Raw genomic sequence first — 15,000 nt, 5'->3', positions numbered from 1 at the left:
CTGGGGGAAAAGGAACTTAGTGTGTGTGTGTGTGTGTGTGTGTGTGTGTGTGTGTGTGTGTGTGTGTGTGTATGTGTGTGTGTGTGAAAGAGAGATACTGTATGACCATATAGAAATGAATGAGGGGAGGGGAGTGGAATTGTTTGGACATGTTTGTTTGTCACCGATGCCGAGCACTTTGGGTGGCCAGTGTGTGCAGGGACATGGTAGCAACACACACACACACACACACACACACACAGCCGCTCAGGAGTGTTGGTTAAAGCAGGATATATTGGGAGTAAGGAAGATCATTAACACACACTGCTCTATCTGAGACCTGGCTCTGTTTTAGTACAGGGTAGTAACATTCGGTAGATTGTGAGACACTTTCATCTGAACTGACCGGCCTTTGGACTGTCTCACTGACTAGCACAGTGTTCCTGAGTGTTTAAATCTGACCGACTGACTGGTTGTTGAGAGACTGTACAACTGCTCTATGGCCGTTTGACTTGGTTCCTCTTTATCTGGGACTATAATTGTGACTGCACATTTTGTTTTGATTTGTTAATGGCAATCTGACTGTGTCTCTATGGTTTGGGACGGGCTATTTTACTCTTTTTACTGACTTGTACTGCGCTTGTCTGACTCTCTAACTCTGACTGACTGACTGACTGACTCAGACAGACAGAAACTGGCTGTGTTTCAGGTGTTATGACTGGCAGTCTATTAGTATTTGAGTTCGTAGTAAGTATTTCAGTCTCAGTTACTGGCCCTTTATGACGGACTGACTGTGTGTGTGTGTGTGTGTGTTTTAAGTCAGCCCACACTGTGTGCTTAGGTAACTGATTGGACCGATGGAGGAGTTGATTGAGTGCTCTCAGCAGTTAGGAGGTGTGTGTTAATGCTCCCGAAGAAGGGACGAACAGGATTGGCAGATAAGATAGCTTTGCACTCCCTTTGTAAGCACACACACACACACACACACACATACACTCTGTGATGAACCATTTTGAGTACAGCCACTTCAGCCTGGACATGAAACAGTACAACTCACTCGACAACTGGAACCCCCACCACACACACACACACACACACACACACACACACACACACACACACACACACACACACACACACACACACACACACAGACAGACACACACACATACACTGGCAAAGTATGTATGCTACCCTGGCCCTGAAGTACAATCTCAGCTTAGAAACCCCTCTCATTGATTTTTCTAACCTGAAGAGGAGGTCAGTTTTTTTCTTCATACCCAGGGGGTTGTTTTTATTTTTATAGCTCTCAAAAGCTCATCTTGACCCCTTGTGTGGTTTCCACCTCGTCAGCAAACCTGGAACGTTGCAGAGCCTTCTAGTCCCAGTAGAGGGCACTGTGGGCATTTAGCTCATCTTGCTGTCAATCGAGGGGGTTTAACCAATCCCAAGCCTCCAAACATCCCCTCCCCTGTCCTCATCCAATCAGTGAGATGCTGACTGGAGCGTCTCACGTTTGTAAAGTAAATAAATAATTGAGATAATATATACAGATGAATATAGAGTGTAAGAAAATTGTATAGAATTCTCGAATAGTGGCTTGCTAAAATTGGTCACCAAAAATGTTTCTTTTTTAGCTTTTTATTTTCTCTTTCACCTGTTTTTTTTTTTGTGATTTACAAAGATGAATAGGATTTGTTTTTGCGTCCTCAATATGGGGATGAATGTGTCTGTGTTAAAGAGCAAAGGATTTTGTCTGCAGTTGTATTTTTCTTTCATTACCTTCTCTTTTTTTATGATGCAGTGGTCTCCCTGTTGACTCTGTTGTTGTTGTTTTATTTATTTTATTTACCTGTTGTTGAGATGCATCTCAAAAGTCTGACAACAATTCAGTTGCCACATGATAATCAGTGTTGATGTTAAGAGAAAGACACTCCTGTGGACAGGAGGTAGAAAGTGTGTGTGGTAGGATCACCTTTATAGATGGATGCCTGTAGACTGAGGACAGTCATTTCAAACAAGCCCAGACACACACACACACACACACACACACACACACACACACACACACTTGTACACGTTCACACCCATCTGAAGATGGTCTATCTGTTCAGCTAGAGAATCAGGAGCTCCCTTGTGTTTGGCAACTTGCCTGTTTTGGGATGTTGGACAGAATAAAAATCACCTAAACTAGATCCATGTGTGCGTCTATAGTGCCAGTTTAGGACTAACAGAGAGGGGGGCAAAGGCTTTGCAAAGGGGCGAGAGAATGCCAGAGATGCCCTCAAGATGCTCCATTATTTACCCTCTGCTAGATAATATAACAAAGGTGTGCAATCGGCCCCTTGGACTTCAGGTACTTCTGATACATAAGCGCATTTGGTTGCCTAAAAGTGTAACGCAAACCTCCAGACCACCTTGCTTTGCCCCGAGCCAAACACCTGCCCATCACGTCTGAAGGACCCCGCGCTTCAGCGCCAGATTGGGGGGGGGGGGAATTCTCCAGATCCCCCACCAAAACAGAATCACCATCACCAATCCATGAATGTGAAGTTGTTATCGACGAGAAAAAAAAAAAAAAGATTATTCCATGGTTTTATTTTTTTGCACATTGTTATCTTTATCTTTTCAATAGATATGGTCACAGACATGAAATAAAACTGAAAAAATGAAATTCCAACCCAGCCGTGAGTAGATTCTATTCTGGACCGTCTCTTTGCTGCACAACTGTTCCCTGTTCTGGTGTCCGTGAGCCCTGTGTGGTCCTATTCTCCAGTGCACCTTTACAGTGTCTGACCTTTAGCTTAGCATAGGCTACTTGGAGAACTGTACCGTACCATTGCCACTATTAGACACCTTTGTTTTCACCTTGGTCTTTGTTGATTGGCGTTTTTAACAACCAGTTGCTAATTGCAAAAGCAACATAAGTTGAGATGTACATGATCTGAATGTGGCACTTGTATAACATGTATAACCCTCCTTCATAAACGGTAACCTGGGTGAAGGGGGGTAAAAAATCCCAAGGCATCTTTTGAGTAATCATGTTGTGTTTTAATCTTCCCTTACAAATCAGGTAAAGCTCCATTTGTTATCATTAAACATCAATATTTTTACTCATCAAATACACAATATAAGTGATAACTTGACAAGAAAACAAAACAAACAAAAGAATCGAGAAAGATTATCTCATGCTTCGAGTTTGTGACGTGAGCGCTCCCGATTTTTGGTGACACCCTCCTCTGAAGACCAGTTGATGCAGTTTGGCTGTTGTAGTGCGAAGTTTTCACAAGAAAAACAAAGCGATAAGAGTCCCAACGAACCCTGAGGGCAAATGGAAGTTAAACGGTCACAGCACGGGGTGGGGGGAGGAGTTGGAAGAGGATCATCCGTCATCTAAGCAGCAGAGGGCGCTAGACCACACTGTCCGCTGGAAGTCACTTAGCAGGGGTGTCCAGCTTCCAAATGAGTCCAGTAAGCAAACGCCTAATAGCCTCAAGAAAGTACAAGGTAACAGGAACAGCACAAGGACACTTGTAGCAGAACATACTGGGTCTCCTTCGTATTATGTATTACAAGCTGAAACCGGCTTTCTCCCTCCATGATATCAACTCAGTCAGGTATTAGTCGTTACTTCCCAAAGTAACTAGGCCCACAATCTCAAAGTATTTGATCATTTTCATCTGTTCAAGTAGGGAACTCTGGTCTCAACACTCATTACAAACACGTTGTTCATAAAAATAGTCTTGGCTCAACCCAGCCTCTTATACCCTTGGACTATAAAAACAGATGATTCTATTTACAGTATTGAAGCAATGTTAAACCTATGGGGGGCAACTGCTCTGTCGGTTAGCATTTGGCTAGCTGAGCTGCGCTTTAGAACTGTTCTCCTTAGACTGGAAGTTTGGGAGTTTACCACTCTAAGATGAATGTGATTGCTCTGGGTGGATTACTGTTGGGGTTCAGCTGATATGGAGCTAAACTGTGAACCAGTAAGATCATGCCAAATATATACATCAAAAGCCCTACACATTACATCTGCCAACAAATTAAAGTTTTTCTTCTTCTTAAATAACTGTTACAGTTGATGTTGTGTCATGCTGGTTGATTAATTGGCCAACAAATCATCAACGAGGAAGTCACGTGACGTGTGTCACGTGCAAATTTAAAACTGTTAAAAGTAGCCAGGCTAGCGACAGAGCAATTGCCTCATGATGTGCTTTTACATTGGGCTCAGTAAGATTGGTTTATAATTCTGTGTCTTCTTTCACCTTCAGAGTCAGTGACCTTCCTAATCAACACACACACACACACACCCTCCCCATGTGTTTACAATGCACAACCTGCTACACTTGAAACATTCAGGGCACTGAATGCCAACTTCAATCTGAAGAATAATTCCATAGAAATTTTACATGAGGAAAGATTATACGCAAAACGGATTTGCACATTGCTTGTGGCTTTGGGCATTGATAAATCACTCTTATGAAATAAATCAGCATGTCAAGTGTTTTAATATCTCAAAACAAACACACAATGCGTCGTCATGACACTCTAGATGGAAGGTGGTCCACTGTGCAAGAGAGTGTCTGAAACGGAGGAGCAGAGGAACGGCAAATGTGCACGGCACAGGCAGTGGGGCTGATGATCTGCCCCCTGTGGGGTATGGTAATGGATTTTGTCCCCGCATGGGGTACAATTATGGCTCTTAGCTCTTTATTGCCCCTACTCCTCCTGCTGGGGTCCACTGGCGAAGTCCTCAGACCGAAGACTGGTCCCACACCTACACAGGAGACACACACACACACACACACACACACACACACACACACACACACACACACACACACACACACACACACACACACAGTCATGTAGTTCTCAGTTAGAGTGGATCAGCAGAGGGTTTCACTTAGCACAGCAGCCACATTCCATGAGGTCGGTGTGTCATTTACTAGAGGCTGAAGGCCTATTGCCCATGCACTCATCGAGCATGTTATACAGGTGTGTACAAGATTCTCAGATGCCATTTAGACACTCAGATCCACTGAGCAGCTATATGATGTTGCCGTGGCAACAGCGTACCTTGTTGACGGGTGTGAGCTGGGTGCGGACGGAGCTGGAACTGGCGTGGAGGCGGCCGCTGCCCCGCTGCTCGTCGAACCGGGCCGGCGAGCGCTCCCTGCGGCTGTCCAGGACCCTGCCGGGCGACTTCTCTCGCTCGAGCGGGCGCGCCGGCGACTTGTCACGGCGGAACTCGGTGCGCCCCTCGCGGTAGCGGTGCGGGGTGCTGGGCTCGCGGTGGAGCCCCCCCCCGTCCTGGCTGGACGGCCCCGAGGCCAGACGCTTGGTGATATGCTCCGTGTAGGTGGGCGGCCCACGCTTATTGGGACTGCTGTTGTGGTCGTAAAAGAGAGCGTCCACGTCAGAGCTGTCCCCTGGTTCCAGTCTGTTGGGATGACCAGAGAGCAGCAGGTTAAACAGGCGTGACAGAGACACAAGAGACATGACATGGTATATGAAATAGCAGGTTCCATCAAGCACACACACAGCACAGGTCAGAGGCTTCACGGGCTCTGCACACACACACACACTTAAAACTAAGCAACTATCTGACAACTGGCTGGGGACATTATGATTTGAATTCAAAATGATTTTGATATGATTATGTTGCATCATTAAGAATGAAGACTGTCTTTGATTTGATAGCTCCTGTCTTTGAATTTGTATGCATTGCCTTGTCTGCATCTCCTGTTCTGTTAACTAATTTGTATACCATGTGTGTACAGGTGTGTGTGTGTGTGTATGTGTGTGTGTGTGTTGCCCGTGGAGCCTCTGACCTCCTGTGCTGTGTGTGTGTGTGCGTGTGTGTGTGTGTGTGTGTGTGTGTGTGTGTGTGTGTGTGTGTGTGTGTGTGCTGCCCGTGGAGCCTCTGTCCTCCTGTGCTGTGTGTGTGTGTGTGTGTGTGTGTGTGTGTGTGTGTGTGTGTGTGTGTTGCCCGTGGAGCCTCTGACCTCCTGTGCTGTGTGTGTGTGTGTGTGTGTGTGTGTGTGTGTGTGTGTGTGTGTGTGTGTGTGTGTGTGTGTGTGTGTGTGTGTGTGTGCGCGCGCGCTGCCCGTGGAGCCTCTGACCTCCGGCTGGAGCCTGTCCGGTGTAGCTCGCCCGACTCGCGCACCAGGCTGCCCTTGCAGCAGATGACCCGTAGCTTGTTCTGGTAGGACGAGGCCAGGTAGATGGCGCTGGAGGAGATGGCGGGGCCCAGGTAGCGCGGGTTTGGAATGTCCAGGTGTGCCCACGCTGACGGTCTGTGTGTGTGTGGGGTCAAAACACAGGACAGGAGAGTGTACAGGTCACAGCTGGAGGTCATAGATCACTGTGCCTATTCACAAAGCACACACTTCCATTTTTTTGTTTTTTCAACAAAGGATTAATTTAAACTGGATTAAAAAAGTATAAAATACAAGACGTTTCAGTGTTCATCTAAACACCTTCATCTGTTGTTTAGTGTGCACAGGAAGTAACTCTGGCATTAATACACATTCCATTTGGTTAATTCCTTTTTCTTTGATTCACTTTTGGCAGACATCCCAAGTGTACTGAAAGCTGAGGTTAGGAAATGGGAGGGCCCTCTCCCTGAAATGGCTTTTTGCAGGCCTGGTTGTCTGTTTAGCGTATTCCTTTCTTTGATCAACTGCAGGTTATAGCTTACCAAGCTATTTAACAAGCAAGCACTTCTGTCTCTAGCAGAACAAAGCAATGTGAAACATCTGTTGAAAGTTAGATGAGTTTTTTGACACCTTTACAAATTAACAACATTGTAGTTTTAATACCGTGATAAAGGGGTTGTTTGAAGAACATTGTGATTATGAGGTATATTTTCATGCTCAGGAGTAACAAATGTTCAGGAATGTTGATTCCTTCCAGGCAACAGGATGCTTTCTTGAACAATGTTGCTCATATATTTCATATACAGTATATAGACCCATCAAGTACCCATACAGTATGACAGAGATGACAGACTAGTTTTACCCCAGAGGAGAATGACTCAGGACCTCCATCACATCCAAAGAGTTGAAGTACGTCACAAACAGATATGGCTCTCGGAACGCTGTGGTGAGGACATATTATTAGATATCAGATTACATACGGCCCCATATACACCTACAATTACATACACTAAACACATTTATGTTCATATTTATACACAAACATCCAGACTGGTAAGGTAATCAGGTGAGGTAAGTTATGTATTTGTATGAAATTATATACATGTGTGTCTCACACATACATTTGTATGTATTTCTAATTATATATTTGTGCTGCACTGGTAGGGTAGTATAGTGATATATTTTAGTGTGTATTTATAGATATGTATTTGTGTCTCAGAGTATTTGTATGTATTCATAACTATATATTTGTGTTGGACTGCAGGTAGCATAGTGATATACTGTATATTCATATGTATTTATAGATATGTATTTGTGTCTAAGAGTATTTGTATGTATTCATAACTATATATTTGTGTTGGGCTGGTCGGGTGAGTTGAAACAGGAAGTTTAAACAGGAAGTTTACCGAAGGCCAGCGGAGCTCTGCTCCACTTGAGGTCATCGGGACGGCTCCTCCTGCCGTACGAGTCCACGAACACTCCAAACTCTGTCACAGTGGAACACAAAAACACACCCCTGGTATCACACACATGTGGAATAACACACACACACGCACACAAACTCTTCATACAGCAATGTATCAAAAAAACATCTCGCCGTATAATAAAGTGGTGCCACTATCCAGTTTATCATAAAACATCTCGGCGTATAGTAAACTCTCGACTGCTGTGCCAGAGAGACGCCTGGTGTGTGTGTGTGTGTGTGTGTGTGTGTGCTGGTGGCGAACAAAGTGACTGACCGTGGAAGCAGAGCAGGTACTCTTCCTTCTGAGGGGCGCTGGACACCTGCATGATGCTGATGGGGAAGCTGTGGGCAGAGGCCGCGAACACAGCCGACGCCAGAGACAGGTCGTTCTTATCCAGGAACTCTGCAACAGCGGCAGGCCGAGGTTATACACTCATCCATACATAATACACACAGAGACACCTCTGAAACACTCAGCTAAACTGCAATGATAGTGTAATGAGCTGTATCAATATATGGCATTTAGTGATTCACTCTTAGCCTGACGAGCCAGACCCACATTAAAATGTAGGGTCTGGGCACTCACCGTTCGCAGTGCTCAGTCCGAGGGGCGGGATAATCGGTTGTCTTTCAAATTCCCTCTACACGCAATAGGACAGCGCTATGAGTCCCATGCGTTTCCCACCAGCGGAGCTAGTTGACTAGTTCAAACTTTTGCCAACTTAATAAAACCTTAAGTCGTGTCACACGGTTCGCCAACAGCAACATTATCTTATTTGTTTTCAAGTAGCAGGGAATTCAAGCCAAACAGTTCTCTGCCATCAATCATTATGTTAAGCCCGCCTAACGACTCTATACACGATTTGATTGGCCTGATAGAAGTTGAATTTTTCACAAGCCAACGGAGAGTTGCTAGACTAGCCCTGGCCGCTAGGGTGCGTCTAGATTTCTAGGCTAATTCACTCTGGTATATTATGCCAAAAGCTGGGAACAAACTTTCTGTTTTTTCAATCACACCCGATAAGAACGAGATTGAGATTGAGAACGAGATTGAGTAGACCTGACCTACAGACACAGTCTACAGAGTCTGGTACGATTGGGAGTTAGTCATGAGCACAAACATAACGATTGAGCTGTTGGCTGTTTAATGTCATAGCTGCAACCATGGCAACCATAACGGACTGGTCTAGAAAATATCAAACCTGTTTGACTGAACAATGGAAAGAATCGCAAAGGATTCAAATTTGTCACCCAAACACACACAACGCAAAACAACCCAAACTCGCTCTATCAATCCCTCCAACCCTCCCCCTCCATCACTCCTTTTATCACTCTATCACTACATCCCTCCTTCTCCCTCTCTATCTATTCCTCCATCCCTCCCTCGCTCTATCCATCCCTCCCCCCATCCATCACTCACTCCACCACTCCCTCTATCACTACATCCCTCCCCTCTCCCTCTCTATCTCTCCCTCCATCCCTCCCTCACTCTATCAATCCCTCCACCCCTCCCTCTATCACTCCTTCCCTCCCCCTCCCTCTCTCTATCCCTCCCTCCCCCCTCCATCACTCTCTCTATCTCTCCCTCCATCCCTCCCTCGCTCTATCAATCCCTCTCTCCCCCCATTACTCACTCTATCACTCTATCACTCCTTCCATCCCCCCTCCCTCTCTATCTCTCCCTCCATCCCTCCCTCGCTCTATCCATCCCTCTCTCCCCTCCATCACTCACTATCACTCCATCCCTCCTGCCTCCATCACTCCCTCACCCTCGAGTACGTATTGCTTCATCTCGATCTCGTAGAACTTGTTGGTTCCGATGATGATGCTGTAGCTGGTGAAGAGGATGCAGCTGCAGGGTTCCAGCGTCTCGATCTCCTGTAGAACCAAGCGGCCATCATTAGAACGCTACCGCTCAGCGGCCATCATTAGAGCGCTACCGCTCAGCGGCCATCATTAGAGCGCTACCGCTCAGCGCTAGCTGGACACAGCCACACACAGGGATCCACTAGAGTCCCTGGACCCTACTACCGTTGTCTTATTCTGGTGTAGTCCTTGCGAAAATAAACTCACTTCAATCTTAAGGACACACAACATACTTTAAACTTATTATGTACCTTTAAACGTTTAGTCTCGAAGATTGTTGCTAGGCCCAGTTGGAATGACAGAAACAGGAACAATAGCATTCTTTGCAAACATGAGGTAAACGCCATACAGTATGCTACATTTAGCAAGGACATCAGTGAATTCTGTGATGTGTTGTGCTGCATGCTAACTTTGTAAAGCTTCTTTAATCCAAACCAGGAAAGATCCCTCAAATGACTGCACAGAACTGAACGCTCACTTTACCTTACGGATGCAGAACTTGTTGAGATTGTCATTGTAGCGTAGGATTGTCACTTTATTAGGCATCGCTGCACAGATGCAGGACCCGTTGTCAATCTGAAAACATCACAAATGATGGGCAATGAATGAATATAACCTGGTATAAACTATGGCACAGCATAGCACTAGGATCATATTGCATGTGTAATCCAGGGTCTTACCCTGCCCGCAGAAAACAGGTGGCATCCCTTGACCGTCTCGAAGATGAACGGGGCGAGTTCGGGCAGCGTGGGCAGGTGGGCCTGGGACAGTGACAGCTTCACCTTCTTAATCTCCACCAGACACAGTGCCCTCTCGTCTCCTACAGGACAAACACGCACATTACACCTACTATATAACACATAACACCTACTGAGTAATCATGCACATTACAGCACTCACCGACGTGACCGCTAACACTGTTGAACTGTTGCAAAGCTGGCCCCTCACTGGTCATAGGTTTGTTTCTGAGACCATATGCCCTTTAGAAAGCATTTGCCATGTGGTTTTTAAAGTCTCTCTAAATGCATTAATTTACTGTTATTACACGGCTCTTCAGAGTGCTGCAGAAAGTTCCATTCACATGAATGGGCCTTCCCAACGTTCGGTGGTCTGTTAAGTCTATATAATTACAAGCCACGAAAAAGTAGCAAAATCATTTTTAAAGACCCATTGTGTTAAGTTTCTTTTCTCCGCTGCGCGTCAGGGTTCTGTTCTCCCTGTCGGGACTTATTTTCTGATAATTACAGGCGGACAATACATTATTGCTTATTTATAGTGCCCTTATTACAATGTAATTACACTGTAATGGAGTGGAATATAATAACAGTGACTAATACCATTAACTGAACGAATGTGTTTATAAAAATAAAAGGTCTGTGTAAGGAGTATATTACATCATTGTTATTACAAATGATTTGTCATATACACTGTGCGTGCATGCGTGTGTGTGTGTATATGCGTGCGTGCGTGCGTGCGTGGGTGCGTGCGAAGGTGTGTGTGTGTGTGTGTGTGTGTGTGTTTGCATCGCTCACCGACGATCATGAGGAGTTTCTCATGCTCCTTGAGGACGTGGATCTGGAAGACACTGCCCAGGCCAGGGATGTGTGTCAGTGAGTTCTTAATCACGTTCAGTGCATACAGACCCTCCTCAGAGCCCACCAGGACAATCTGGACACACACGCATGCACGTACGCACACACACACACACGCACGCACACACACACACACGCACACACACACATACACACACACACACACATACACACAAACACACACTTAGTCATCAGAAGCCAAACAATACATTAGTATGACCTCACCATCCTAGAACAGTGTTTCCCAAACTGCTTGCTGTGTGCAGCAGAAAACAATCCATAATCCCTGTTGAGTTTTTAATTGTCATTTATAAAAGTTAACGATCAGCCAAAATTGCGGACTATTTAAAACCCATTTCATGATGATAGCTCTAAACCTGTCTGACTATCTGTACACGATTTAGCACATTTGTCCATCTAGATACCTGTCAGGAGGATGTGAGATATGAAATCCAGACGACCGGAAAATACATAACACAGCGGTCAACATATTTTACTCCCAAAGTCAGAGAGGACTGACACAGTTACCCAAATGTGTTTAATCTGTCTCTGGACTCTGGAGCAAGTCTTCATGCAGCAGGACCGATTTGGCTAATGGATGCTCAGGACCAGATCAAATCGTCAGCCCTGGATGAGCCGCCCCCTCATACCTGATCGGTGAGAGGCAGTGTGCAGTTGATGTCCAGCCGGTCATCCCCCTCCAGCTTCAGCAGCGAGTTCCCCAGCAGCTTCTGAATGGTCATACAGGAAGTCAAACCTCGTCAGACTGGTCATACAGGAAGTCAAACATTGTCAGACTTTATAGAGACTACAGAAGAAGGAAGTGCTTTTTATGCCTTCAATCCCATAGGCTACATGCACAAAATGTCTTCTAAAGGCATCTTCTGTTATGTTCAACTCCTTTCATCTTCACTCCAACAATGAATATCTTGTTTGCCCAATAATAAAAATTTTTACGAAGACATAAATCCTTCTTTATCGTACCGTGCTGATTCACTAGGTGCAACACCAAACCGGGTCCGTGTAGACACTAATTACATTAACAATAGCGGCAGGTTCAAACACACCTGGCTCCACCGGAAACAAACAAGCTCACAGAGAGCCTTTCGTGCACGTAGCCTATTGGACAGTGAAGAGACTGATGGGAAGCAAGTGAAAGAGGGAGATGGGGTTGGAACGGGAACTGACCCGGGTCAGACTCAAACCTTTTTAACCCTTAGAACTCCAGCGGAACTGACCCGGGTCAGACTCAGACCTTTTTAACCCTTAGAACTCCAGCGGAACTGACCCGGGTCAGACTCAAACCCGACTTTTTAACCCTTAGAACTCCAGCGGAACTGACCCGGGTCAGACTCAGACCTTTTTAACCCTTAGAACTCCAGCGGAACTGACCCGGGTCAAACTCAGACCTTTTTAACCCTTAGAACTCCAGCGGAACTGACCCGGGCCAGACTCCAACCTTTTTAGCCTAGCATACAGTAGCCAGACATGCTGTGGATTTGAGTGCCAGCTCAGCTGCCACCGCTGTGCCCTTGAGCAATGGCACTTGGGAGACTGGCCCTTGGAATAACTGACACGCAGGTGACTTTGGATCAAAGAGTCAAACTGACGATAAGAACCAGTTCTTACATGTTGCTTTGAAAGCACAGTGGAAGCTGTCAGCAGAAAGTATCCAGCCTGCTAATAAACAGCATCAATAAACAGTGTGTTCTCGCTGTGTCTGTGTCTGTTCATCAATCATCAATCATAATTAAATAGTCTGTTCATCATCATCGCATGGTCTCAGAGAGCTATCCCTCTCAATGGTGTTTACAGCTGTTAAACAGCATTTCTCCGTTGTAGTGTACTGCATAATAATAGTCTACTCTACTGTACCTCCTAGCCTTTGCCCACAAACACAAGCTGCTGGTGGTCAATTCCCTGCTGAAGCTGGCAGAAAATACCCTTAAAAAGGTTTGAGTCTAATCCAGGCTTGTGCTGCTGGAGTTCTAAAGGTTCTAAAGGGTTAAAAAGGTTTAGGTCTAACACAGGCTTGTGCTGCTGGAGTTTTAAAGGGTTAAAAAGGTTTGAGTTTGACCCAGGTCAGTTCTGCTGGAGTTCTAAAGGTTCTAAAGGTTAAAAAGGTTTGAGTTTGACCCAGGTCAGTTCCGCTGGAGTTCTAAAGGTTAAAAAGGTTTGAGTCTGACCCGGGTCAGTTCTGCTGGAGTTCTAAAGGTTCTAAAGGTTAAAAAGGTTTGAGTTTGACCCAGGTCAGTTCTGCTGGAGTTCTAAAGATTCTAAAGGTTACAAAGGTTTAAATCTGACCCAGGTCAGTTCTGCTGGAGTTCTAAAGGGCCTGGGCTAACCCTTTAGCCACTACATCTCCACCACCCCTATGATCATATGACCCACGGAGGGTATATGGACACAGCCCTGCGGGTACTCACGGCGTCGGCCTCGGCCTTCTCCCGCGAGCCTCGTCCCCCCGCAACCAGCGCCTCCATGACGGCGGTCCAGCGCTGCTTCTCGGGGAAGCTGGACGCCATGAAGTAGAGTGTCTGCCCCGGCCAGCATGCCGTGTGGGGGTGGGGGTGGGACTCCAGCTTCAGCACGAACGCCATGTCTGACACACACACACACACACACACACACACACACACACACATACACACACACATACACATGCAGACATACACATGCACACACACACAAACACACACACTCACACACACACACACACACACATACACACACACACACATACACACACACATGCAGACACACACACACACACAGACACACACACACACACACACGCAAACGCACACACACACATGCACAGACAAACAGTCAAACCATAGCTGTTATGGCCAAACATAATTGTTCCCAAAAATATACAGTATTTCAAGTTAGTGAATGTAGAGGTTTCTAGTCACCTGACTTGGCGGTGTTTGGCAGCTCTGACGCCCCTACAGCTCCATGTACCACCACTTCTCCATCCGAGATACACAGCTCAAACTCATCCACCGCCTTAACTGAGTCTGCAGAGCAAGGCAAACCCAACATAAGTAGAAGTATATATACTCTTTTGATTCCATGAGGGAAATTTGGTCTCTGCATTTATCCCACTCCGTGAATTAGTGAAACACACTCAGCACACAGTGAACACAAAATAAGGTGAAGCACACACTAATCCCTATGCAGTGAGCTGCCTGCTACAGCGGCGCTCGGGGAGCAGTGAGGGGTTAGGTGCCTTGCTCAAGGGCACTTCAGCCGTTCCTACTGGTCGGGGTTCGAACCGGCAACCCTCCGGTTACAAGTCTGAAGCGCTAACCAGTAGCCATGGCTGCCCCACATCAGCTCAAACTCATCCACCGCCTTCACTGAGTAGGAATGAGATCCAGATAATCGGCTCAAACTCTTCCTTGAATTCACACTACAGAAGACGCTCCAACTCCTCCTTTTGAGGACAAATGGAGTAGCTTAGCTCAGAGAGCCCTAGCTTGGGCTTCCAGACTCAAACCTCCATTATTTTATTGTGTTATTTCATTTCATAGCCATGCAGCACAGCTAAAGGTAGCATTATTGTATTATTTTAGCCTGTGTATACAGGCTACGTAAAACATATTGATGTGTAGTGAGATTTGGCGTGTAGGTGATATTGATTTGTGCGTGTTGTGAGATTTGGGGTTTAGTGAGATTTGGGGTGTTGTGTGATTTGGGGTGTAGGTGTGTGCTATGTGATTTGGGGTGTTGGTGTGATTTGGGGTGTAGGTGAGATTTGGAGTGATTTGGGGTGTAGGTGTGATTTGGGGTGTAGGTGTGTTTTGGGGTGTAGGTGTGATTTGGGGTGTAGGTGTGATTTGGGGTGTAGGTGTGATTTGGGGTGTAGGTGTGTTTTGGGGTGTAGGTGTGATTTGGGGTGTAGGTGTGATTTGGGGTGTAGGTGTGTGCT

The 15,000-nt window shown here is 46.0% G+C and overlaps 3 protein-coding genes across 9 annotated transcripts in view; 2 read left to right on the top strand and 1 right to left on the bottom strand.

Moving 5' to 3' along the window:
* mtmr3 (myotubularin related protein 3) overlaps positions 1–2,499 on the top strand; it is a 37,404-nt gene extending 34,905 nt beyond the window's left edge. Inside the window, 1 exon segment of the mRNA XM_042100166.1 lies at positions 1–2,499. This exon segment is cut by the window's left edge and continues 462 nt beyond it. The gene's annotated coding sequence lies outside the window, so the exon portion shown is untranslated.
* LOC121714956 (tripartite motif-containing protein 16-like) overlaps positions 1–15,000 on the top strand; it is a 964,796-nt gene that overhangs the window by 188,712 nt on the left and 761,084 nt on the right. The window lies entirely within an intron of this gene.
* Positions 2,965–15,000, bottom strand: part of LOC121714929 (citron Rho-interacting kinase) — a 75,022-nt gene continuing 62,986 nt past the window's right edge. For all 6 annotated transcript variants that reach the window (XM_042100153.1, XM_042100156.1, XM_042100157.1 and 3 more), the window contains 13 exons: positions 13,982–14,086; positions 13,493–13,668; positions 11,717–11,797; positions 11,007–11,142; positions 10,155–10,294; positions 9,958–10,050; positions 9,378–9,486; positions 7,883–8,011; positions 7,550–7,630; positions 7,006–7,084; positions 6,108–6,281; positions 5,062–5,425; positions 2,965–4,759 (listed from right to left, as the gene is read on the bottom strand). In XM_042100153.1, the coding sequence (XP_041956087.1) occupies positions 4,736–4,759; positions 5,062–5,425; positions 6,108–6,281; positions 7,006–7,084; positions 7,550–7,630; positions 7,883–8,011; positions 9,378–9,486; positions 9,958–10,050; positions 10,155–10,294; positions 11,007–11,142; positions 11,717–11,797; positions 13,493–13,668; positions 13,982–14,086 (1,691 nt within the window). In that variant the 3' untranslated portion in view covers positions 2,965–4,735. The remainder of the gene's footprint in view (positions 4,760–5,061; positions 5,426–6,107; positions 6,282–7,005; positions 7,085–7,549; positions 7,631–7,882; positions 8,012–9,377; positions 9,487–9,957; positions 10,051–10,154; positions 10,295–11,006; positions 11,143–11,716; positions 11,798–13,492; positions 13,669–13,981; positions 14,087–15,000) is intronic.

The sequence above is a fragment of the Alosa sapidissima genome, chromosome 8, assembly GCF_018492685.1.
Source record: "Alosa sapidissima isolate fAloSap1 chromosome 8, fAloSap1.pri, whole genome shotgun sequence".
Classification (NCBI taxonomy): Eukaryota; Metazoa; Chordata; class Actinopteri; order Clupeiformes; family Clupeidae; genus Alosa; species Alosa sapidissima.
The sequence above is the reverse complement of the archived record's forward strand: the minus strand, read 5'-3'. Positions and strand labels throughout refer to the sequence as shown.